The sequence below is a fragment of the Nerophis ophidion genome, linkage group LG28 (genome assembly GCF_033978795.1).
Source record: "Nerophis ophidion isolate RoL-2023_Sa linkage group LG28, RoL_Noph_v1.0, whole genome shotgun sequence".
Classification (NCBI taxonomy): Eukaryota; Metazoa; Chordata; class Actinopteri; order Syngnathiformes; family Syngnathidae; genus Nerophis; species Nerophis ophidion.
This window is the reverse complement of record NC_084638.1, coordinates 33,857,186-33,884,576: the sequence shown is the minus strand read 5'-3', so window position 1 is coordinate 33,884,576 and position 27,391 is coordinate 33,857,186. Positions and strand designations below refer to the sequence as shown.

Genomic DNA, 27,391 nt, shown 5'->3' with positions numbered 1-27,391 from the left:
ACTCCTGTTTAGTACTAGTCACCTCTCATGTCTACTCCTGTTTGGTACTAGTCACCTCTCATGTCTACTCCTGTTTGGTACTAGTCACCTCTCATGTCTACCCCTGTTTGGTACTAGTCACCTCTCATGTCTACTCCTGTTTGGTACTAGTCACCTCTCATGTCTACTCCTGTTTAGTACTAGTCACCTCTCATGTCTACTCCTGTTTAGTACTAGTCACCTCTCATGTCTACTCCTGTTTAGTACTAGTCACCTCTCATGTCTACTCCTGTTTAGTACTAGTCACCTCTCATGTCTACTCCTGTTTAGTACTAGTCACCTCTCATGTCTACTCCTGTTTAGTACTAGTCACCTCTCATGTCTACTCCTGTTTAGTACTAGTCACCTCTCATGTCTACTCCTGTTTAGTACTCGTCACCTCTCATGTCTACTCCTGTTTAGTACTCGTCACCTCTCATGTCTACTCCTGTTTAGTACTAGTCACCTCTCATGTCTACTCCTGTTTAGTACTAGTCACCTCTCATGTCTACTCCTGTTTAGTACTAGTCACCTCTCATGTCTACTCCTGTTTAGTACTAGTCACCTCTCATGTCTACTCCTGTTTAGTACTAGTCACCTCTCATGTCTACTCCTGTTTAGTACTAGTCACCTCTCATGTCTACTCCTGTTTAGTACTAGTCACCTCTCATGTCTACTCCTGTTTAGTACTAGTCACCTCTCATGTCTACTCCTGTTTAGTACTAGTCACCTCTCATGTCTACTCCTGTTTAGTACTAGTCACCTCTCATCATGTTCAACTAAATCCTCTGGGAAAAGTCAGACCTCCTAAGACAGGGTCTTCATACAATATACATCATTTGTAATAGGAAACACTTGTTTTGAAGAATCAATAAATGAGCTCAAGCATTGATGTCTTGCATAATGTTGGGGGATTACCTTCTGCATCCTCCCCCTCTCCATCTCCATCTCCTGTGTCTTCATGGCTCACCTGAGGAAGATGCAACATTTAGCACACCTGAGGAAGATGCAACATTTAGCACACCTGAGGAAGATGCAACATTTAGCACACCTGAGGAAGATGCAACATTGAGCACACCTGAGGAAGATGCAACATTGAGCACACCTGAGGAAGATGCAACATTGAGCACACCTGAGGAAGATGCAACATTGAGCACACCTGAGGAAGATGCAACATTTAGCACACCTGAGGAAGATGCGACATTGAGCACACCTAAGGAAGATGCAACATTGAGCACACCTGAGGAAGATGCAACATTGAGCACACCTGAGGAAGATGCAACATTTAGCACACCTGAGGAAGATGCGACATTGAGCACACCTGAGGAAGATGCGACATTGAGCACACCTGAGGAAGATGCAACATTGAGCACACCTGAGGAAGATGCAACATTGAGCACACCTGAGGAAGATGCAACATTTAGCACACCTGAGGAAGATGCAACATTGAGCACACCTGAGGAAGATGCAACATTGAGCAAAGAGGTGTGACTGAGCAAGGACAGAACCTAGCTGCCTTAGTACTGCACAGTACAAAGTATTGGATATATTTCTACCCACTTGGAAGTTATATTGTCAGACGTTGTTCCTAACATCAACTAGAGCTGACATTATTCATTGTTGCCACCTTGGACCCTTTAACGGCAATTTTACTTACACTTCCATTAACATTACACCCCTCTGTGATTATATGAACTTTTTAAAGAAGTTACACTTCCATTAACATTACACCCCTCTGTGGTTACATGAACTTTTTAAAGAAGTTACACTTCCATTAACATTACACCCCTCTGTGATTATATGAACTTTTTAAAGAAGTTACACTTCCATTAACATTACACCCCTCTGTGATTATATGAACTTTTTAAAGAAGTTACACTTCCATTAACATTACACCCCTCTGTGATTATATGAACTTTTTAAAGAAGTTACACTTCCATTAACATTACACCCCTCTGTGATTATATGAACTTTTTAAAGAAGTTACACTTCCATTAACATTACACCCCTCTGTGATTACATGAAGTTGTTGTTAAAAAGGACACAGTTATGTTTGTTTGATATTCAGTACTGCACAGCACCTTCCAAATGTACAAACCTCCACTAGAATGTGGACTTTAGTCTGGGCTGGCAGCCATTATTCATATTTGTCTTGTTTCTTGTCGAGGTATTTGCTTCACCGTCCCCACTTTTCTACTTCCACAGCAATTAGTGCACATTAGTGGTGCAGCAACAGCAAAATGAAAGCTTCAATAGTTCAAGTAGCAGTAGAGTGTGAAAAACAAGTTGACTGACTAATTGTCTTTCATTGTCTCCATGAAACTTATCCAATTGTGTTTACAATCCACAAAGTATGTGAAAATACCGTCTCCACTAGAGAAAATGCCACAAATTAATTTGGAATATTCCGGGGGGTGAGGTCACTGGAGTAGCGCTTCTACATGTTATTAGATCAGTCATAGTGGAAAAACTGCAAACATTGGAGAGAAATGTGCAGTGTATCATTCACCATACCTATATGAGACATCTTTTTATTTTCAAGCCGTAAATAGATAAATAAATAGTTTGTGTATGGGGGCTCTCTATTCCGCCCACAACAATACTCTGTATACATATCGTTAACCAAATATTAGCAATGTCGTTATCATAATGGCTAACACAAGCCAAGTACTTTTTGGCGGCACAGCTCAGTAGCGCTCTGCTGCTCCTACGTCAAAGTTATTCTACATTGCCTCTCATCTCCATCATAGGAGGACTGAGCCATAAATCTAGAAGTTGTTCCACTGTCACAACAAACACAAAAACCAAGGACAGTGTCTACAGAGAGACTTTTCCTTGTCAACCCTTTGTGCGCATCCTGATGGATTCTTGATACAAACAATAAGATATGAACATCTTATCAGTCATCATCACAGTGAGAGCAGACATCGTACAGTAAGATATCGTTTAAATATGTTTGTAGTTTGTATTTCTTGTTCAGCACTTAGCAACACTGCTACATGACGCTATAGTGTTTCACTAAAGCTGGATGTGTTCAGCACACAGCTTCTAAAACGTGTAGATCATCCTCCTTATATTCAGGTTCAACAATAAAAGTATCTGGATCATCATTTTTCACCAAGTAATTGTTGTTGGCCCTCACCGAGTCTGCATGATTTGCATTGCTGTTGATGGAGAAGGGATCTGTGGTTCCTACCCTACATTACGCCATGACGTGACATTGTTGTGATTTGGACCATTTTTGATTCATTAATCTCTTAAAATAGCTTGTGCCTTTTGAGCAACTCATTAACTATTCAGACGTAGAGATTATCTGAGAATGCTTATCAACACCTACTGAATATTCATGCTTACCGTTAGAACACCTTTTTTATGTATGATGATGCTTATTTCAGCAGGAATGCTTGACATAGATCAGAGTGAAATGCATTAAGCATTACTGAACCTCAGGCCCTGCCGTATGAGCTTGAAAAGAAAAGGATTTTGAGTAGTGGGACTTTTGCCTTGGCGTAATCCAAGGATCTTAAGGATCTTGGTGATTGTGTTGCCAACAGTCTGAATATTTCCATTGTTGATGCAAGTAAATGTAAGTGATTGAGCATTGAAATACGTGTCTGATTTCCCAGCTTAAATAATGAACATGTGGCGAGGTCGTTGGGAGTCCACCGCCAACAATGGCTAGCTCATTGGCTCTCAAAATAGCTCAAGAATCTTCATGAGAATGATACTATTTAGATCATATCCATTTACTGGCAAACTTTGGAAGTCTTTTGGCGTCCTTCATCACATATATATGATAATAGCTTCAATATAGTTTTTCCACTCTACTGGTACTTTAAGTGTCACAGTTCTATATATTTTTTCCAATTTAATAACATTCCTTTCAATGAGGCATGTTCTGAAATGCGGCATTGTCCAGAATAAGAAAGGGTAGCGCCATAAAAGTGTGGCGTCTGAACAACCGGCACATGTACTTCTTGTCTTTGCATGTCGGCGTAAACGTGTCGCCATGTGTACATTGTTGTATTTCCAGCAATATGGTTAAGCATTGTGCGACAATTGTGACTCATGGTTGTACTTGCGTCCACTTGCCATCACGGTCCTACTGCGCCTAATACAAACACCGAAGTGCGGCTTGTTCCCAGTAGCTACCATCCTGGGAATCTCATGGTTTAAGGTTGATGATGAAACCACCCCATGTTCTGACCTGCTCTCCTGGTTCCCCTTTTGCCGTAGCTTCTTCATACCGTACCGTGGATGAGGACCATTGTATCTATTCAGTCTTTAACCGCTTGGATATTTGAACACTCGGGAGTGTTGGCCAGATTACCGGGCCTATACAGTACATTTGCTGTACAGATGCATTCATCATTTTTCATTTAAGCAGCACTGGAGCGTGATGGGTAGAGCGGCCATGCCAGAAACCTGAGGGTCGCAGGTTGGCTCCCCGCCTCTTGACATCCAAATCGCTGCCATTGTGTCCTTGGGCAGGACACTTCACCCTCGCCCCCAGTGCCGCTCACACCGGTGAATGAATGATGAATGGTAGATGGTGGTCGGAGGGGCCGTAGGCACAAAGTAGCAGCCACGCTTCCGTCAGTCTACCCCAGGGCAGCTGCGGCTATGAAAGTAACTTACCACCACCGGGTGTGAATAAACGATGAAAGTAGCTTACCACCACCAGGTGTGAATAAATGATGAAAGTAGCTGACTACCAGCAGGTGTGAATGAATGATGGCTTCTCACTTCTCTGTGAAGCGCGGAATGTCTAGAAAAGCTCTATATAAATGTAATCCCTAATTATTATTCATTGTAAGTGCATGTCACCAACCTCTACACCCCCTGTCATGTCAGCAGATGTGGGTGGCATCCCCAGAGGAGGCGGTGGCATCATGTGGCTGTGTGGAGGGTATCCATAGGGCCCGTAGTTGTAGTTGTATCCCCCGTAGTAACCGCCATTGTTGTAGCCGCTGTACGGACCATAACCGCCCCACGGCGAGTAGTAACCTTGCCCCGCACCACCGTAATAGGTGGAAGGAGTTTGGTTGTAATTGCTCTGGTAATTCTGAGTCAGGTTTCTGCTGTCTTGTGTCTTCTGGCTGCAAAACAAATGAATACACATTGAGTGGTATTATTCAGGTACACCCAATTGGCAACAAAAGTTGCCAAGTTCTCTCTTCCTGTGGATGGGTTGGAAACTCAACATCTAAAGTCAAGTGCCGAACAGCGGGGTGGCATTGCGGTTAAGATTCACGGCCGATTTCAACTGTGAAACCATATAAAACTTACAGTTCCACATCAGATTTCAACTTAATAATTGATGGATAACTATTTAATGCAGGGGTCTCAGACATGCGGCCCGCTAGACACTATTTTGCGGCCCCCACCTTACTATGAAAGTTTAATGTTGGTGTGGCCCGCTAGTTTTATATGAATGGGGCTTGACAGCGTTGTGTTATTTGGCTCCAAAATGTCTCTTTCAACGTTCTGGGTCGCCTACCCCTGCGTTGGTGGAAAAGCGGCAAATGAGTGAAAGTTGCCATGGAGACGACGTTTTTTTTACGTGCCTGGCTGCAGTCACAACGCGACATCTGTCCGTCAGTAATAACAGTCCCCAATAACTTGGACCAATTCAAACCGTTATTTTTTTTTTTATCTTTTCATTTGCATGGCCTCACACGATGAACGCTACATATATTTCTATATGACGGCGGATAACACTCTGGGAGCCGTCACTTTTTTGCGCTCGCTATCCCGGCTATTGTTCGCCGACCGCCGTGTTGCTGTAGGGAGAAAAAGCAGAACGACCCACATTGTGGAAATAACATTATTCTCCGTGCGTGGGCTGATTACAAATATATTTATCCCACAACCCCAAACATGTCTTTTTCAAAGCCTGCATGAGCAAAGACCATTCCAGGAAAAGTGGGAGATGCAATACTTCCTTGTTGAGCACAGGGTCACCCCGACTTGTCGCATCTGCACAGAACAAATTGCGCTGCACAAGGAATACACTTTGAAACGTCATTATACAACTAGACATGCTGAGGAGTATGCAACATTTGTTCTCGCGGCCCAGCTTCACCCAGACTCTGCGTCCAATGGCCCCCAGGTAAAGTGACTTTGAGACCCCTGATCTATTGAGTTAAAACTGTATCAGTATATATCGTGATAGACTAGTAATGCCAACAGTATCAACTATCAGTTTGGTTGCGCCATCTTGTTGTCTCGCAGTTGATTCTTTGCATGGCGTGAGAAGAGAAGCTAAGAACTCCTGGCTGTTGTGCTCATTCAAGAAGTTGGTGGTCATTAAAAGTACTTTGAATGTTTAGTTTTGATATCTCCAGACGCTGTCGACAAAATGCGCATACATGCCGCCTCCCGAGAAAGCAAGCAGGGAAAGGAGAAGAAAATAAACCCTGCCCTGACCTACTCAGTGGCCTAGTGGTTAGAGTGTCCGCCCTGAGATCGGTAGGTTGTGAGTTCAAACCCCAGGCGAGCCATACCAAAGACTATAAAAATGGGACCCGCTACCTCCCTGCTTGGCACTCAGCATTAAGGGTTGGAATTATTCACCAAAAATGATTCCCAGGCGCGGCACCGCTGCTGCCCACTGCTCCCCTCACCTCCCAGGGGGTGATCAAGGGTGATGGGTCAAATGCAGAGAATCATTTCGTCACATCTAGTATGTGTGTGACAATCATTGCTACTTTAACTTTACTTGAACTTTGTTGGTCAGATGACAATTCATGTACAACATTTGCACTACTCAACTAAACAGGTACATCCATTGCAGTTGAGAATGTTTTGTCATTGTCAAATCAGCACTTGTATTGATAGTTTTGGCACCAGTGGATTTCATTTCAATTGTATTCATTTATTTAGTTGTGATTTATGTTGCTACAAAACGCTATTTCTTCTTTATTTGCGCACAGTTATCAAACAGCCTTATTGAGTGGGAAGTTGGACCCACTGAATTTTCCCAGGACTCATTGAAATCACCACCTGTGACTCACTACGTTAAGAACCTATCAATATCACTGCTCAGTCTGCCATTAGGCCCTGATCACTGCTCAGTCTGCCATTAGGCCCTGATCACTGCTCAGTCTGCCATTAGGCCCTGATCACTGCTCAGTCTGCCATTAGGCCCTGTTCACTGCTCAGTCTGCTATTAGGCCCTGATCACTGCTCAGTCTGCCATTAGGCCCTGATCACTGCTCAGTCTGCCATTAGGCCCTGATCACTGCTCAGTCTGCCATTAGGCCCTGTTCACTGCTCAGTCTGCCATTAGGCCCTGTTCACTGCTCAGTCTGCCATTAGGCCCTGATCACTGCTCAGTCTGCCATTAGGCCCTGATCACTGCTCAGTCTGCCATTAGGCCCTGTTCACTGCTCAGTCTGCCATTAGGCCCTGATCACTGCTCAGTCTGCCATTAGGCCCTGATCACTGCTCAGTCTGCCATTAGGCCCTGATCACTGCTCAGTCTGCCATTAGGCCCTGTTCACTGCTCAGTCTGCCATTAGGCCCTGTTCACTGCTCAGTCTGCCATTAGGCCCTGTTCACTGCTCAGTCTGCCATTAGGCCCTGTTCACTGCTCAGTCTGCCATTAGGCCCTGTTCACTGCTCAGTCTGCCATTAGGCCCTGATCACTGCTCAGTCTGCCATTAGGCCCTGATCACTGCTCAGTCTGCCATTAGGCCCTGATCACTGCTCAGTCTGCCATTAGGTCCTGATCACTGCTCAGTCTGCCATTAGGCCCTGTTCACTGCTCAGTCTGCCATTAGGCCCTGATCACTGCTCAGTCTGCCATTAGGCCCTGATCACTCATGTGCGCGGGGAAAGACGCATGCGTACATTGTTAGGAGCTGTTATGTACATTATTGCATGCATTTTTACGTACATTGTTACGTACATAGTTCCATAAATTCATATGTGCACTGTCACGTGCATTGTCGCGTGCATTGTCGCGTGCACTGTGGCGTGCATTGTCACGTGAATTGTTACGTGCATTGTCGCGTGAATTGTCACGTGCATTGTCACGTGCACATTGTTACGTGCATTGTTACGTGCATTGTCACATGCATTGCTACGTACATTGTTACGTGCATTGTCACGTGCACATTGTTACGTGCATTGTCATGTACATTGTTACGTACATTCATGTGTGCGTTGTTACGTGCATTGTCGCGTGCATTGTTACGTGCATTGTCACGTACATTATTACGTGCATTGTTACGTACATTATTACGTGCATTGTTATGTACATTATAACGTGCATTGTCACGCGCATTGTTACGTACATTAATATGTGCATTGTTATGTGCATTGTCGCGTGCATTATCGCGTGCATTGTCGCGTGCATTGTTACGTACATTAATACGTGCATTGTTACGCGCATTGTTACGTACATTATTACGTGCATTGTTATGTACATTATAACGTGCATTGTCACGCGCATTATTACGTACATTAATATGTACATTGTTATGTGCATTGTCGCGTGCATTGTCGCGTGCATTGTTGCGTACATTAATACGTGCATTGTTACGCGCATTGTTACGTACATTAATATGTGCATTGTTACGTACATTAATATGTGCATTGTTACATGCATTGTCGAGTGCATTGTCACGTGCATTGTCACGTGCATTGTTATGCGTATTGTTACGTACATTAATACGTGCATTGTTACGTGCATTGTCACGTGCATTGTTACGTGCATAGTCATGTGCATTGTTACGTGCATTGTTATGTACATTAATATGTGCATTGTTACGTGCATTGTCGAGTGCATTGTCACGTGCATTGTTATGCGCATTGTTACGTACATTAATATGTGCATTGTTACGTGCATTGTCACGTGCATTGTTACGTGCATAGTCATGTGCATTGTTACGTGCATTGTTATGCGCATTGTTACGTACATTAATATGTGCATTGTTACGTGCATTGTCACGTGCATTGTTACGTGCATAGTCATGTGCATTGTTACGTGCATTGTCGCGTGCATTGTTACGTACATTAATACGTGCACTGTTACGTGCACTGTTACGTGCATTGTCACGTGCATTGACACGTGCATTGACACGTACATTGATACGTGCATTGTTACGTGCATTGTTACGTGCATTGTCACGTGCATTAATACGTGCAGTGTTACGTGCATTAATACGTGCAGTGTTACGTGCATTATGTGCATTGTTACGTGCAGTGTTACGTGCAGTGTTACGTGCATTATGTGCATTGTTACGTGCATTGTCATGTACATTGTTACGTACATTAATATGTGCGTTGTTATGTGCATTGTTACGTGCATTGTTACGTGCATTGTCACGTGCATTAATACGTGCAGTGTTACGTGCATTAATACGTGCAGTGTTACGTGCATTATGTGCATTGTTACGTGCAGTGTTACGTGCATTAATACGTGCAGTGTTACGTGCATTATGTGCATTGTTACGTGCATTGTCATGTACATTGTTACGTACATTAATATGTGCGTTGTTATGTGCATTGTTATGCACATTGTTATGTATATTGTCATGTACATTGTTATGTACATTGCGCAAGTAGTTTACATAAGTGAGTTGAAAAATAATACTGACATAGGTCCACGCTGATGTCCCTATTTCCTCTACTTAACAGCCATAAAAAGATTAGAATACATGACACAATAACCTCGCTGGACTATTGTCCTGGCGTCCTGACCAAGCTGCTGGGGACAGCTTTCGCCTTACTGGAGGACAGGCGGGGGAGGCACTTGGACAAAACAAGTCTATTGGGATGAGACCACCATCTGGCCCCCATATCATAGTCTCTAGTACCTCGGGGAAACAGTCGGCTGGAAAAACAATTGAATTTGGAAAAGATGTGATTGTGTCCACTTTGGCCTGCAGTGTAAAGGATGAGTGGTTGAATGGCATGTGATGTGATGTCAGTCATGTTCTGTGTCAGGGGTGTCACACTCATTGTAGCTCAGGGGCCGCATGGAGGGAAATCTAGTCCCACCCGGGCCATGACAACTTTAAAATACAACTAGGACAACTTCACATTGTTTCCTTTTGTTTTCCTTCAACACAAAATAGAACAAACACATTGTGAAAATGTACACACCACAAATAATCCTCTTCAAAAAGCATTTACATTTAGTTGAAAATTCTGAGGCAAAAATTGGAGCCGTTTGGAAAAACAGCATGGACACAATAAGCTTCCACTTCATCTCAGTGCAATTCTACTTTAAGTCACAGCCCATCTCCGACTGAACAAAAAACTAAACAAAGCCAAAATAAAAGCACTTCCATGTACCAACTACCTCATTTGTCATTTCCACTGTTCACTTTCTGTAAATGTGCACAGAAGACAATCATTTTCACACCACTATATCTATGTGCAGCATTTCAAGTCTTTTTTTACTCCTCTTTGATTTATGTTGGGCTGAGGAGGAGGAGGAGGAGTCACAGCCCCGCTTTAGCATGTACCTCTTGCTTGGTTTACTTGATGGCCCCAGTGTGAACCATTTGCTTGCCTAACAGAATTGCTTTTGCGACATCCGGTGGACACATTTAGGACACAAACAGCAGTTTCTTTCATTTAAAAATGTAGCTCAATTTTACACTTTGCAAACTCATCTGAACCGTGTTTGACATCCCTTGTAAGTGTGGAGCATAGTACGCTACGTGTGTGTTCCAGCTTAGAATGTCCCCCTGTCCACCACCCTGTGAGGGGTTCTAGGAACATTCCTTCGAGAGGAGGCCACGGAGAAGACCCAGGAAGCAGAAATCGGTCAAGCGGCTGGCCTGGGAACTTCTGGGGATTCTCCTGGAAGAGCTGGACCAAGTGGACCAAGACAGGTGGAAGTCTGAGTTGTTCCCAGGATCCGGCTTGGGATACGGAAGACGATAGATGGATGTCACATAATGTGAATGACAACGCAAAAGGGAAGGGAATTTTCACAGCGAGTAGTAGGGCTGGCTGATATGTGTTTTATGTCAGTCAATATCCATAATTACTGATATTTTACGACCAGAAGGAAAATATATTAAATGTAAACATTTGCATTTAATGTAAAGCTCCTCTGATTACAATCCCCTCAGCTATCAAGGCAGAAAGGAAATGTCAACACAATTGTAAATCACATTGAACATTTAACTAGGTGCAAAAAAAAGGAATATGTAAGAAATGCTTATTAAAGTGTAACAAAATGTAGACATACAGAAAGCAGAGAAGAACTATTTTCTGCAGGTTTGGGGCAAAGAAGTTGCAGCTGTATTCTAAAGGGTGAGTGCAGAGTGCAGCTGCTGTGGTATTCCAGCATCATGGTCGGACTACGCTCCCTTTTTAAAAAAACTGCCATACTGTTGAGGTGACTTCCTCTTTTATCCACAATTTCTTCATTTGTACTTTCTATCTTGGCTCCATGCAAAGAATCAACAAGTTAACAGTCACTCCCACTGATCAGTGACCACTTCCTGCGTTGCTTGGTTACCATAGAGCGAGTGTCCTTCTACATGCAACTTCCGCTTTCTTCCCACGAAGAAGGAAAAGAGTCATCCAACGTTATTGGGAACGCATTTTTAATTGATAACGATTATGTGTCCATGGCGATATATAGTGATATCATTTTATCGTCCGGCCCTAGGTACAGTATGCAATCTCTGCAACTGGACAATAATTTATGACAGCCTTTTCTTCTGCATTCTTCTGTCTTTAACACTAAAAGCCATTAGTAGGTATGCACACAGCAAGCCAATCTCCGGGCTCACAGACAAACTTGACAGAAGCGTTGTTCGTTTCAAAAATAAAATGTGGTAAGTATACAGAATACTAAGGTTATTCTTCAAATGTTATTTTGGTTGTGAGCGGACACAGCATGAATGAAAAATCTTACCTTTTTGACAAAGCAACGCTGAGAGTGAGTGTTTTCCCCCCAAGAAGTGTGCCCTGGCACTCCTCGATTGCCTTCTTCTGCTCACTTTCCTCACCAAAATTGACAAAGCCGTAACCTCTGCAGACAAACAAAGGTCAGACTGCCTGGCCATACCACAGCATAATCCTTACTAGGCATTTGATTGCAACTTATATTGAGAAATAAATATATATACATGTATATATATATATATAGATGGGTATTATTATGGTAGAACTGAAACTTGTGGTTTTACTTTAAACATCAGGTAGCATCACTTGAATTGTGAGTTGCTCTGGCTTAGCCTATATGGGAAAAACAATAGTTTTAGCGGAAACAAGAAAACATTTCTTCAGGCTTCTAGCGAATGTAAATGTAGAAAATGGTCAATGTCCTTTTGCATTTCCAGTAACTACAACACATCATATAAAGAAAGATGTGAGTATCACACTTGGCAAGCCATAGGTACAAGGATAAGCTGCCATACCTGGAGTAGCCATACTGGTCAGTGACCACTTTGGCTCCCTTGCAGGAGGGATACTTCTTAAAGATTTGGTGCAGTTGGTAGTCATTTGCGTCAGAGGGCAAGTCACCCACAAACACTGAGAACTCAAGCCTGAGAGAAGAGGAGGGCAATGAATATGACTTTTATATACACATGTATCAAGTATGGAATTGACATACTTGATACATGTTGATGTCAGTCTCTCATGCTCATGGAGTAGAATAGCTTCTAATGTGGTGGAACGACGTGTTTCACTCCCTGATGATCTTGTAAGCTTTCAACATTCCAGCAATATAATGTTTGTTATTGAAACTGCTTTCTTTATTAATATTCTCCTTTAATTGGATCGCATCTTTGGGTTATTTAACAAGCATTAACACTCAACAATTTTAGTCCGGCAAAAACATTTGTATTTTCAGTGTCCCGAACACAACAATTGAGAAGAAAAACAGCCCCTGAAGAGTACGGACGACTAAACCAGGCGCCATCTTTCTTACCTAAGGCGTGCCCACAAGCATGCCATCCAGTCCTTCTGCCATTACTTTTCCTGACAAACTAAACCAAAATATAGTTCCAAGTATACTCCAGCTCATAAACTTACAATAAAACATGCTTTTACTTTGTCAAAGTATCATTTTGGGGCTTTTTTGCGGCCATATTTGATGCACTGACTCCTCCTCTGCTATATTGAGCCATTGTTTATGGACACACTCACGCTGGCTACATGTACTGTACATTCCCAATGTAGCCTTAGCTGCCTTGACGCTCCTCTACTTTCTCCTGCGGCAACAACAAAACTAAACTCCAGACGTTCTTCTTCGTTTTGTACAGTTCACGTGTGTACTTAATATTTCAAAAAACGATGTGGGAACAAATGAATGACAAAATAAAGCTAGTTTGTTACAGTAAGAGTTAGAAAAAGTACGGTAAGAGTAAAAAAAGGATGAGTGAGGTCAAAAAAGTGTGTGGCTCGATTCCACCGCACCTGACTGTCATTACCCATAACACCTTGCTTCCCAAAACCACCTTACCACACAGATCCTTCCGCCATATATGCCATTAAAAGTTCCATCCATCTTCTACCGCTTATTCCCTTAGGGGCCGCTGGTGCCTATCTCAGCTACAATCGGGCGGAAGGCAGCGTACACCCTGGACAAGTCGCCACCTCATCGCAGGGCCGCAATTAAAAGTTACGTCATCAAATTATTTTGACAAAGGTAATAATTACAAATAAGTGAGCTTTATATAATTACTCTAAGCAATCAATATATACATTTTCACATTATGCAAATAAAGTAAATAGTCCGCTTTTGGCTGAGAAAACAAAGCACCTTCCATAAAATGTAAATTACCTTCAACAGCATTTACGTCAGAGAATACACACACACCAAAAATAACTCATCTTGCCAAATTCTTCATTAGCTTTGGACCATCAAATAGGAGAAATGATGACTTTTGTGTGAAGTATGTGTGCCTCAGGTGTGTTGTTTGCAATCACTATACAAGCATGTGCTTTTTGGAATATTTTGCTGGGGCGCAACATTATTTATTGACTTTACTTCATTTTATTTTTCAGTATCAAATGTTTACAGCTTAAAAAACGAGTGATTTACTTTTTTACATCTTAAATACTTTCTCTTCCAGACTAAAAACAATGTTAATAGGCCTAGTGTTATGCAGAGGTGTGCTCACAACAAACTTATATAAACATTATACTATTTATAGGCCCGGCGGAGAGTTGGGGGGGCGCCAAATGTTTTCTGTGATGAGAGGATGAACTCACAACATCAGCATATGGTCCCCACTGTACATTGTGTTGTCATTAAGCGTTCAAATGATATATTCAGTCATTCAACATCATGACGACTGTATTGCATGTGCATTTTGGACTGGAAATGTTACCTATATTTCTAAGTAGTTCATTATTGGCACTGGACTCATACGTTGAACTTACCCTGCTTCTGGCCGCTTGTTATGTGAAGCAAAATTGAGTTTAAAATTCATCGGCTGTGAATGAGAAGAGAAAAAGTTAAGCAGGTGCACACACAGCAAAGGCCTGTAGTATAACTCTGATATTGCTGGGAACCATGAGAGACGTTCTTATGCTTATTTGGCTTGACACACTGTTAGAAAAATTGTATGTAAATTATCCCAAAAACTTTCCACTCTCTGAGATTCCAGTGAACAGATGAGAGCATGGTGCAGGACTGTACAGTGGCCATGTCTCTCCTCAGATCTGAGTCCAAATTGAATTCTGTCTCTGTTTGATTCTTTGCCTTTTGTCTTGTTTAATAGATGTCATCAGTGTTTGAACCTGACATCTTCTTGGTCCTTCAAGCCGGATTCCAACACGTCTGACGATTCCAGCAAGAGTGAGTGAAAAAAGAAAGACTATGGCAACCAAATCATGATTGAGGAACTGCTTTTGCTTAATTTCGGGCTGGAATCGAAAGACTGACGGAAAACCGAGGACAAGAGGAAGGAACGCAGAGTTCAGTGAGTACGTTTTAAATTACTCCGAAAGAGCGTGTAACTAAGGGTTATGGCGTGTGACTGATGGTTACGACGCATAGACAAAGCCTGTAAATCCTAGGCTCTAACACAGGGGTGTCAAACTCATTTTAGCTCAAGGCCGCATAGAGGGAAATCTATTCCAAAGTGGGTCACAATGTTAAAATCATGGCATGATTACTTCAAAATAAAGAAAACTCCAGGTTGTTTTCTTTGTTTTACTTTGGCCAAAAATAGAACAAGCACATTCTGAAAACGTACAAATAAACAAATAATCCTCTGGACAAAACACTTCAAGTTTGTTGAAAAGTCTGACAAAATTGGTGCAGTTTCAAAAACACAATGATATTAGACTTGGTCTCAGTGTATTTACAAAACCAGGATTAAACTTTAAGTCACAGACTTTCTGTCATTGAACAAAAAACAACATGTAAACTCTTCTCGGGATCAAATACATCCTTTGTTATGCCCCGAAACGTAGGTAAAAACTATTCAAAAGGGTTACATTTTCTCGTTTTTGACAGACACATTATGGGGGAGTATGGGAGACATACAACGGCAGGCTTTAAGTTTCATTTGGGTCGAGGGCAAGGAGCTGCAACCAGGCTTTACTTTGTACCTCTTTCTAGTCCTAACAGAATCGCTGTTGTGACATCCAGTGGAAACGTGTAAAACAGCAGTTTCTTTCATTTAAAAAAAAAAAGCGGCACATTTTAATACTTGGCAGACTCATCACGCGGGCCGGATAAAAGCTGTCCAGGGGCCTGATCCGGCCCGAGGGCCGATACGTTTGACATCCCTGCACTAACAGGTAAAAAAGGCCAATAAGACAGGTGATGGAGCCCGCAAAGGGAAAAATATATGTATTATAATAATAATAAAACTCCGGGAATTTAACATTGAAAATAAGCTAAAACCTAAAATTCTAAAACTGAAGAGGCCAATATACTGCAGGTAAACGGAGCCGCGAAAACTGAAACATCCGTAAAAGCTATAAACATACTGGAGGGTGGCGGAGCTCACAATGAATTGAAAAATCCGCAAACCAATATCCTGAGGGGCAGCGGAGTCCAAAACGCAGACCTGAGATGGTCTTTTCAGAAAACTGACATTTTTCCATAAACGTACGTACGTAATGTACCAATGATTGTCACACACACACTAGGTGTGGTGAAATTTGTCCTCTGCATTTGACCCATCCCCTTGTTCATCTCCTGGGAAGTGAGGAGCAGTGAGCAGCAGTTGTGCCGCGCCCGGGAATCATTTTTGGTGATTTAACCCCCAATTCCAACCCTTGATGCTGAGTGCCAAGCAGGGAGGCAATGGGTCCCATTTTTTTGTAGTCTTTGGTGTGACTCAGCCAGGGTTTGAACTCACAACCTACCCATCTCAGGGCGGACACTCTAACCACTAGGCCACAACAATAACCTGGAGGACGGCGGAGTCCACATGAAAAATTGAAATATCCGCTGATGAATATACTAAGAAGGTGTGAACGTGAGAGTAATCGCCATTAAGCTATCACTCCATATTAAAGTTGTGAGAAGTAAATAGTGGGTTACTGTGGATGCATTATGCACTGGGGAATAATGTCGAGTAGAAGCGACGTGTACCACAATAATATATTTGAACCATTATTTTACAACGTGACAACAGTGTTCCTTATAGGTGCGGCCCTGTAGGGGACGACGGATTACTCCAAATTGAAGAAAATGGGAAAAGGACATAGTAAAAATAAACCTCGAGATGAACTAAAATGTAAAGATTGGAAAATAATCAAAAACAGGATCCTGATAGGATCATATGTTTAAATAAATGGATAAAAGATTACAAATTTGAGGGTCAATTAAAAACAACCAAATTAGTAGAACCTAGAGGCGCCATAAAATAAAAACAAAAGGCAATCTTAAAAAGATGAAGGAAGAAGGAGATGATGTAGAATTGTGGCTAAAAGTGGGCGGGGCCAGAGAGTAAGGGGGGTAACAAGGTGTTATATTGCAGAAAGGAAGATGATGCACTGCAACAGTCAGAAGAGAGAGACGGAGGAAAAAGTAGATATTACATGGTTAGAAAAAGGTAACAAGGAGGTCAAAAGTAGATATAAGATGGTTACAAAAGGCACATTAGAAGAATATGTAAACCATGCACTCCATGCGGAAAAAGTAGAGAAAAAGAAAAAGAAAATAGAAGACAGCAACAGCAGCAGTTACACCCTACTGCGTGTTGGCCTTGTGGCAGAAAAGGACATTTTACAAGAGAATGTCCTGAGAAAAAAAATGAACAAAGTAACTCAGTATGACTGTTAAAAGACAACACCAATTTGTTATGTTGTCAGCGTATGGCACTGGTGGGAAGAACGCTGCAAACTTCTTTGTTTAAGTATATATCTTTCCAGGTACAAATTGGGGAAAAACCCCGGCGGTTCAAATAAAATTTGAATAAGAGAACATTTCAAAGTGCTAAAGTGAAAATAAAATGAAAAATAGAAAAATGGATGGTAAATTTGAGATTGAGAGTGTAGAGGTAGAGAGAGACAGAGAGAAAGAAAGAGAGAGAGAGAGCGAGAGAGAGAAATCAGTAAGAAGTTTTAATGCAAAATGGAATAAAGTAATGCGTACGACTAGGGATGATGTTTGATAAGAAATTATCGAGTTCGAGCCTATCATCAAATCCTCTTATCGAACTGATTCCTTATCGATTCTCTTATCGAGTCCAGATAAGTTGTTGTACATGGAAAAAAAAAAACAATATTTGGTTGAACAAAAGCTCACTTTTATTATATAAAAAAAAAATCTAATAAATATTGACTGTTACCCCCTTAAAACAATAAATAAAAATAAAAATATTGACAGTTGTTACCCAAAGTATATTAAGTGGGATTTGTCAGAAAAACAAATATATACAGTAACACAAAAACAACCTGTCTCTGTGATCACTATAGCTGTATAAATAATATAGTGTTCAATAAAATCACTCCCTTGGGCACAAAACTGAAATAATACATATGTGTTGCCCACATATGCTGTCCTCTCCAAGGTTCTACCGAGGATGCCGTTGTGGTTTGTGCAGCCCTTTGAGACACTTGTGATTTAGGGCTATATAAATAAACATTGATTGATTGATCATTTCAAAAACGCATCACAAGGTTCACTTTTTCTTTTCTCACTGCAGACTTGAGAGCCAACAAACACAATAAAACATCCCTTACTGCTGTCATTAGGATGCTGACTACTAGTATGTTCATATATTCCCAATTAGATGAAGAATGAGTGGAAGGAAGGGAGAGTGAGAATAAGCCCTTTTTGTGTGGTTCTCCTCAGTTAAATGGCTGTCAAAGTGTACCAACTTGTCAGAATACCTACTCAGGCATCTTCTGTCCAGGTGAGATGCATGATTTAAACTTACAGGAAGCAGCAGACCACTCCATGTAAACGTAGATACACACGCTGCCACCATAAATAGTTTGTCTGCGTTAGTGCTCTCATAACAACTTCACTAATACTTGCTTAATATTCAAGTCACAAAATGTAAATGGAGTATTGGTGGCGCTTTTTGAAAGGTTATTTATCGGCTTTTATGAGGGGAATAGTGGATCTCCCATTGTATTTATGTTTATTCAATATAAACCATTCCATCCATCCATTTACTACTGCTTGTCCCTTTTGGGGTCACAGGGGGTGCTGGAGCCTATCTCAGCTGCATTCGGGCGGAAGGCGGGGTACACCCTGGACAAGTCGCCAGCTCATCACAGGGTCAACACAATTCATTTTCTAAAAATCCATCTGTCATCATGTCTTTCATAATCATTGTGAACAATAGGCAACATTTGACAAAAAGTGCAGTTCTCCTTTAAAGTGCTACACTTCAAGCCAACATTTATAAAAAATAAAAGCTTAGCCATTAAAACTGCTAAAAAGGTCACACAAAATATGCAAAATAGTGGCTTTTCTAACAGCACATGTGATAACACCCTATTTTGCTCACCATAACCGTCATTTGAAATGTTCAAATATGCTTGAATTGTTGGCAGAAGCTCATTAGTGGTAAAGATTTGTAATGAACAAATGTCTAAGAAGCTGTGGATAATTTCACAAAACCAAAATAAATCCCAACACGTTACAAGAAGCATCAGCGGGATGTGAAGCGCCAAAAGCAGCCTAACTAAGAATGGCATCAGACGGGCTGCAAGTTCAGTTGAAAAGACTTGGAACTGACTAACATTTGGCCAGCAGATTCCATTAAAAACACCAGAGCTCTTGAAAAGAGTCTTTCAAAACAGCAGCTCACTCCGGTTTTATATCGGAGAGGTTTTTTTCTTCCAAATTCCATAACTACAACCAAATATACGCACAAACCTCAAACATCCACTTTGCATGAATACAAACACTCTACAAAACTAATAATTGCAATTGCAGAGGAAATTGGGTGTGAATTCTGGAGCCGGCTAACAGTTAGCATGCCGGCCAGGTAGCATCAAGTAACAGAAATGAGGACATACCAGTTAACATGTGTCATGTATCAAATTATACGGCTGAGCTAAATAATAATAATAATTGTCAATAATTCAATGTACATACTATGATGATTAACTTGTGTGATGACTGTATTATGTTGATAGTATATATTTGTACCATGAATTGATTAACGTGGACCCCGACTTAAACAAGTTGAAAAACTTATTGGGGTGTTACCATTTAGTGGTCAATTGTACACAATATGTACTGTACTGTGCAATCTACTAATAAAAGTATCAATCAATCAAAGGTAAATATTTCAACTTAAAAAAAGCTAACATGCCACCAATAAGTATGCATTTAATACCAAAACATCTGACTCTGAGGGTTATGCCTGAAACAATAGCTAAAAAAGCTAGCATACTATCATGCGAACATGCTAACATTGGTATGCTAGCAATTGACTAATATTAGCAGGGAACATGCAAATATTGTGGGAATGTGAAAGTTCAAAAAATTGCCTTGAAAATGTGGAATTCCAATAAATGTGGGATTCTTTTGGCAAATGCTGTCACCAATGAGCCCAACATTTTGAAAGTGGAATACCAATAAGACAACATTATGGAATACCAATAAGACAACACTATGTGTTTATGATCTGGAGCGTTGACACAAAGTGAACTAACAATAAGACAATACTGTGGAATAACAATAAGACAATATTGTGGAATACCAATATAACAATATTGTGGAATACCAATAAGACAACACTATGTCTTCATGATCTGGAGCGTTGACACAAAGTGGAATACCAATAAGACAACACTATGTCTTCATGATCTGGAGCGTTGACACAAAGTGGAATACCAATAAGACAATACTGTGGAATACCAATAAGACAATATTGTGGAATAACAATAAGACAATATTGTGGAATACCAATAAGACAACACTATGTGTTCATGATCTGGAGCGTTGACACAAAGTGAACTAACAATAAGACAATACTGTGGAATAACAATAAGACAATATTGTGGAATACCAATATAACAATATTGTGGAATACCAATAAGACAACACTATGTGTTCATGATCTGGAGCGTTGACACAAAGTGAAATACCAATAAGACAACACTATGTCTTCATGATCTGGAGCGTTGACACAAAGTGGAATACCAATAAGACAATACTGTGGAATACCAATAAGACAATATTGTGGAATAACAATAAGACAATATTGTGGAATACCAATAAGACAACACTATGTGTTCATGATCTGGAGCGTTGACACAAAGTGAAATAACAATAAGACAATACTGTGGAATAACAATAAGAAATATTGTGGAATACCAATATAACAATATTGTGGAATACCAATAAGACAACACTATGTGTTCATGATCTGGAGCGTTGACACAAAGTGGAATAACAATAAGACAATACTGTGGAATAACAATAAGAAATATTGTGGAATACCAATATAACAATATTGTGGAATACCAATAAGACAACACTATGTGTTCATGATCTGGAGCGTTGACAAAAAGTGGAATACCAATAAGACAATACTGTGGAATACCAATAAGACAATATTGTGGAATAACAATAAGACAATACTGTGGAATACCAATAAGATAACACTATGTGTTCATGATCTGGAGCGTTGACACAAAGTGGAATAACAATAAGACAATATTGTGGAATACCAAAAAAACAACACTATGTGTTCATGATCTGGAGCGTTGACACAAAGTGGAATAACAATAAGACAATATTGTGGAATACCAATAAAACAACACTATGTGTTCATGATCTGGAGCGTTGACACAAAGTGGAATAACAATAAGACAATATTGTGGAATACCAATAAAACAACACTATGTGTTCATGATCTGTTGCGTTGACACAAAGTGGAATAACAATAAGACAATACTGTGGAATACCAATAAGACAATACTATGTGTACATGATCTGGAGCGTGACACAAAGTGGAATAACAATAAGACAATACTGTGGAATACCAATAAGACAATACTATGTGTTCATGATCTGGAGCATTGACACAAAGTGGAATAACAATAAGACAATACTATGTGTTTATGATCTGGAGCGTGACACAAAGTGGAATAACAATAAGACAGTATTGTGGAATACCAAAAAGACAACGCTATGTGTTCATGATCTGGAGCGTTGACACAAAGTGGAATAACAATAAGACAATATTGTGGAATACCAATAAGACAATATTGTGGAATACCAATAAAACAACACTATGTGTTTATGATCTGGAGCGTTGACACAAAGTGGAATAACAATAAGACAATACTGTGGAATACCAATAAGACAATACTATGTGTTCATGATCTGGAGCATTGACACAAAGTGGAATAACAATAAGACAATACTATGTGTTTATGATCTGGAGCGTTGACACAAAGTGGAATAACAATAAGACAATATTGTGGAATACCAATAAGACAATACTATGTGTTCATGATCTGGAGCGTTGACACAAAGTGGAATAACAATAAGACAATACCGTGGAATACCAATAAGACAATATTGTGGAATAACAATAAGACAATACTGTGGAATACCAATAAGATAACACTATGTGTTCATGATCTGGAGCGTTGACACAAAGTGGAATAACAATAAGACAATATTGTGGAATACCAATAAAAAACACTATGTGTTCATGATCTGTTGCGTTGACACAAAGTGGAATAACAATAAGACAATACTGTGGAATACCAATAAGACAATATTGTGGAATAACAATAAGACAATACTGTGGAATACCAATAAGACAATACTATGTGTTCATGATCTGGAGCATTGACACAAAGTCGAATAACTATAAGACAATATTGTGGAATACCAATAAGACAACGCTATGTGTTCATGATCTGGAGCGTTGACACAAAGTGGAATAACAATAAGACAATATTGTGGAATACCAATAAGACAATACCATGTGTTCATGATCTGGAGCATTGACACAAAGTGGAATAACTATAAGACAATACTATGTGTTCATGATCTGGAGCGTTGACACAAAGTGGAATAACAATAAGACAATATTGTGGAATAACAATAAGACAATATTGTGGAATACCAATAAAACAACACTATGTGTTCATGATCTGGAGCGTTGACACAAAGTGGAATACCAATAAGACAATACTGTGGAATACCAATAAGACAATACTATGTGTTCATGATCTGGAGCGTTGACACAAAGTGGAATAACAATAAGACAATATTGTGGAATACCAATAAGACAATACTATGTGTTCATGATCTGGAGCGTTGACACAAAGTGGAATAACAATAAGACAATATTGTGGAATACCAATAAGACAATACTATGTGTTCATGATCTGGAGCGTGACACAAAGTGGAATAACAATAAGACAATATTGTGGAATACCAACAAGACAACGCTATGTGTTCATGATCTGGAGCGTTGACACAAAGTGGAATAACAATAAGACAATATTGTGGAATACCAATAAGACAATATTGTGGAATACCAACAAGACAACGCTATGTGTTCATGATCTGGAGCGTTGACACAAAGTGGAATAACAATAAGACAATATTGTGGAATACCAATAAGACAATACTATGTGTTCATGATCTGGAGCGTTGACACAAAGTGGAATAACAATAAGACAATATTGTGGAATACCAATAAGACAATATTGTGGAATACCAACAAGACAATACTATGTGTTCATGATCTGGAGCGTTGACACAAAGTGGAATAACAATAAGACAATATTGTGGAATACCAACAAGACAATACTATGTGTTCATGATCTGGAGCGTGACACAAAGTGGAATAACAATAAGACAATATTGTGGAATACCAACAAGACAACACTATGCGTTCATGATCTGGAGCGTTGACACAAAGTGGAATACCAATAAGACAATACTGTGGAATACCAATAAGACAATACTATGTGTTCATGATCTGGAGCGTTGACACAAAGTGGAATAACAATAAGACAATATTGTGGAATACCAATAAGACAATACTATGTGTTCATGATCTGGAGCGTTGACACAAAGTGGAATAACAATAAGACAATATTGTGGAATACCAACAAGACAATACTATGTGTTCATGATCTGGAGCGTTGACACAAAGTGGAATAACAATAAGACAATATTGTGGAATACCAATAAGACAATACTATGTGTTCATGATCTGGAGCGTTGACACAAAGTGGAATAACAATAAGACAATATTGTGGAATACCAATAAGACAATATTGTGGAATACCAACAAGACAACGCTATGTGTTCATGATCTGGAGCGTTGACACAAAGTGGAATAACAATAAGACAATATTGTGGAATACCAATAAGACAATACTATGTGTTCATGATCTGGAGCGTGACACAAAGTGGAATAACAATAAGACAATATTGTGGAATACCAATAAGACAATATTGTGGAATAACAACAAGACAATACTATGTGTACATGATCTGGAGCGTGACACAAAGTGGAATAACAATAAGACAATATTGTGGAATACCAACAAGACAACACTATGTGTTCATGATCTGGAGCGTGACACAAAGTGGAATAACAATAAGACAATATTGTGGAATACCAATAAGACAATACTATGTGTTCATGATCTGGAGCGTGACACAAAGTGGAATAACAATAAGACAATATTGTGGAATACCAACAAGACAATACTATGTGTTCATGATCTGGAGCGTGACACAAAGTGGAATAACCATAAGACAATATTGTGGAATACCAATAAGACAATACTATGTGTTCATGATCTGGAGCGTGACACAAAGTGGAATAACAATAAGACAATATTGTGGAATACCAACAAGACAATACTATGTGTTCATGATCTGGAGCGTGACACAAAGTGGAATAACCATAAGACAATATTGTGGAATACCAATAAGACAATACTATGTGTTCATGATCTGGAGCGTGACACAAAGTGGAATAACAATAAGACAATACTGTGGAATACCAATAAGACAATACTATGTGTTCATGATCTGGAGCGTGACACAAAAAGAGTAATAGTGAAGGGAGAAGTCCGGCCCCTCGGTCCTTAGCTCTTTGGAAATGAATGATTAGGTTGAATAAACCTAAGGAAGGTCCGATACACTTATTGGACATGAAGTTAATATTCTATTCAAGATTGTATTAACGAGTCAGAAGTAAAGAATGACTGACCGGGTTTGATCCAGGAATCAATTTTCCATTGAGTTTTTGGATGCAGCTATCAACACTTGCTTCATCTGCCAGCTCCACAAAGCAGTATCCTGCAGAACCGCTGAAAAAGAAGACAGTTGAACAAAATGTAGAAGAGCAAATACTTCATGCACAGTCAATGTTTACACTTCCACCCAAATGGACTACAGAAGGGGCGAAGCAGGGAATCTTACCCCGTCATCTTGTGAGCAACTATTCTGACTCCAGACGGCGACTCTCCCATAGCAAGGAACGCCTGCCTGACAAAGTTTTCATCCATGTATCGGTCCAACTAAACACAGTGAGAGACATGTACAAACATTGTATCAATCATGACAAGAAGTAGTCTTCCATGTATCGCTCCAACTAAAGACATGTACAAACATTGTATCAATCATGACAAGAAGTATTCCTCCATGTATCGCTCCAACTAAAGACATGTACAAACATTGTATCAATCATGACAAGAAGTATTCCTCCATGTATCGCTCCAACTAAAGACATGTACAAACATTGTATCAATCATGACAAGAAGTATTCCTCCATGTATCGCTCCAACTAAAGACATGTACAAACATTGTATCAATCATGACAAGAAGTAGTCTTCCATGTATCGCTCCAACTAAAGACATGTACAAACATTGTATCAATCATGACAAGAAGTATTCCTCCATGTATCGCTCCAACTAAACGTGTAAATATGGTGTTAGTATGAACATGCAAGTGTAAATATGGTGTTAGTATTAAAATGCTAGTGTAAATATGGTGTTAGTATTAAAATGCTAGTGTAAATATGGTGTTAGTATTAAAATGCTAGTGTAAATATGGTGTTAGTATGAACATGCAAGTGTAAATATGGTGTTAGTATTAAAATGCTAGTGTAAATATGGTGTTAGTATGAACATGCAAGTGTAAATATGGTGTTAGTATTAAAATGCTAGTGTAAATATGGTGTTAGTATTAAAATGCTAGTGTAAATATGGTGTTAGTATTAAAATGCTAGTGTAAATATGGTGTTAGTATTAAAATGCTAGTGTAAATATGGTGTTAGTATTAAAATGCAAGTGTAAATATGGTGTTAGTATGAACATGCAAGTGTAAATATGGTGTTAGTATTAAAATGCTAGTGTAAATATGGTGTTAGTATGAACATGCAAGTGTAAATATGGTGTTAGTATTAAAATGCTAGTGTAAATATGGTGTTAGTATGAACATGCAAGTGTAAATATGGTGTTAGTATGAACATGCAAGTGTAAATATGGTGTTAGTATGAACATGCAAGTGTAAATATGGTGTTAGTATTAAAATGCTAGTGTAAATATGGTGTTAGTATGAACATGCAAGTGTAAATATGGTGTTAGTATTAAAATGCTAGTGTAAATATGGTGTTAGTATGAACATGCAAGTGTAAATATGGTGTTAGTATTAAAATGCTAGTGTAAATATGGTGTTAGTATGAACATGCAAGTGTAAATATGGTGTTAGTATGAACATGCAAGTGTAAATATGGTGTTAGTATGAACATGCAAGTGTAAATATGGTGTTAGTATGAACATGCAAGTGTAAATATGGTGTTAGTATTAAAATGCTAGTGTAAATATGGTGTTAGTATGAACATGCAAGTGTAAATATGGTGTTAGTATGAACATGCAAGTGTAAATATGGTGTTTATATGAAAATGTTAGTGTAAATATCGTGTTAGTATGAACATGCAAGTGTAAATATGGTGTTTATATGAAAATGTTAGTGTAAATATGGTGTTAGTATTAAAATGCAAGTGTAAATATGGTGTTAGTATGAACATGCAAGTGTAAATATGGTGTTAGTATGAACATGCAAGTGTAAATATGGTGTTAGTATGAACATGCAAGTGTAAATATGGTGTTAGTATGAACATGCAAGTGTAAATATGGTGTTAGTATTAAAATGCTAGTGTAAATATGGTGTTTATATGAACATGCAAGTGTAAATATGGTGTTAGTATTAAAATGCTAGTGTAAATATGGTGTTGGTATGAACATGCAAGTGTAAATATGGTGTTAGTATTAAAATGTTAGTGTAAATATGGTGTTAGTATGAACATGCAAGTGTAAATATGGTGTTAGTATTAAAATGCTAGTGTAAATATGGTGTTGGTATGAACATGCAAGTGTAAATATGGTGTTAGTATTAAAATGTTAGTGTAAATATGGTGTTAGTATTAAAATGCTAGTGTAAATATGGTGTTAGTATTAAAATGCTAGTGTAAATATGGTGTTGGTATGAACATGCAAGTGTAAATATGGTGTTAGTATTAAAATGCTAGTGTAAATATGGTGTTAGTATTAAAATGCTAGTGTAAATATGGTGTTAGTATTAAAATGCTAGTGTAAATATGGTGTTAGTATTAAAATGCTAGTGTAAATATGGTGTTAGTATGAACATGCAAGTGTAAATATGGTGTTAGTATGAACATGCGAGTGTAAATATGGTGTTTATATGAAAATGTTAGTGTAAATATGAAGTTTAAAGCGTAACCACGTGGACATGCTAAGCTAGCTAACAGTGAACATACATCACCCATCCACAGACTTGTTTGCCGGTTCACCATCTTGTAGCAGGGGTCGGGGCCGAGGCGAAGAAGGGTTTGGTAGTGTGACAAAAACTGAAATGTTGTTTTAAAAAGTCATCTAAACGTTGACGAGGAGCAAATAGATCACTTCTTTATTTGCCCTATTTTCTACACTTCCGCTAGTGTTCTTCTTCGGGTT

The 27,391-nt window shown here is 39.4% G+C and overlaps 1 protein-coding gene across 1 annotated transcript; it reads right to left on the bottom strand.

The window, feature by feature from the left end:
* Window positions 1-878: 878 nt before the first annotated feature.
* On the bottom strand, window positions 879-27,391 carry LOC133545156 (tRNA selenocysteine 1-associated protein 1-like). Its single transcript, XM_061890523.1, has 8 exons — window positions 27,196-27,391; window positions 24,836-24,933; window positions 24,624-24,723; window positions 14,383-14,435; window positions 12,411-12,539; window positions 11,906-12,022; window positions 4,850-5,117; window positions 879-988 (listed from the first exon to the last, which is right to left on the bottom strand). Exons 1-8 carry the CDS (start codon window positions 27,229-27,231, stop codon window positions 887-889), a joined length of 903 nt encoding a protein of 300 aa, XP_061746507.1. The 5' UTR covers window positions 27,232-27,391; the 3' UTR covers window positions 879-886.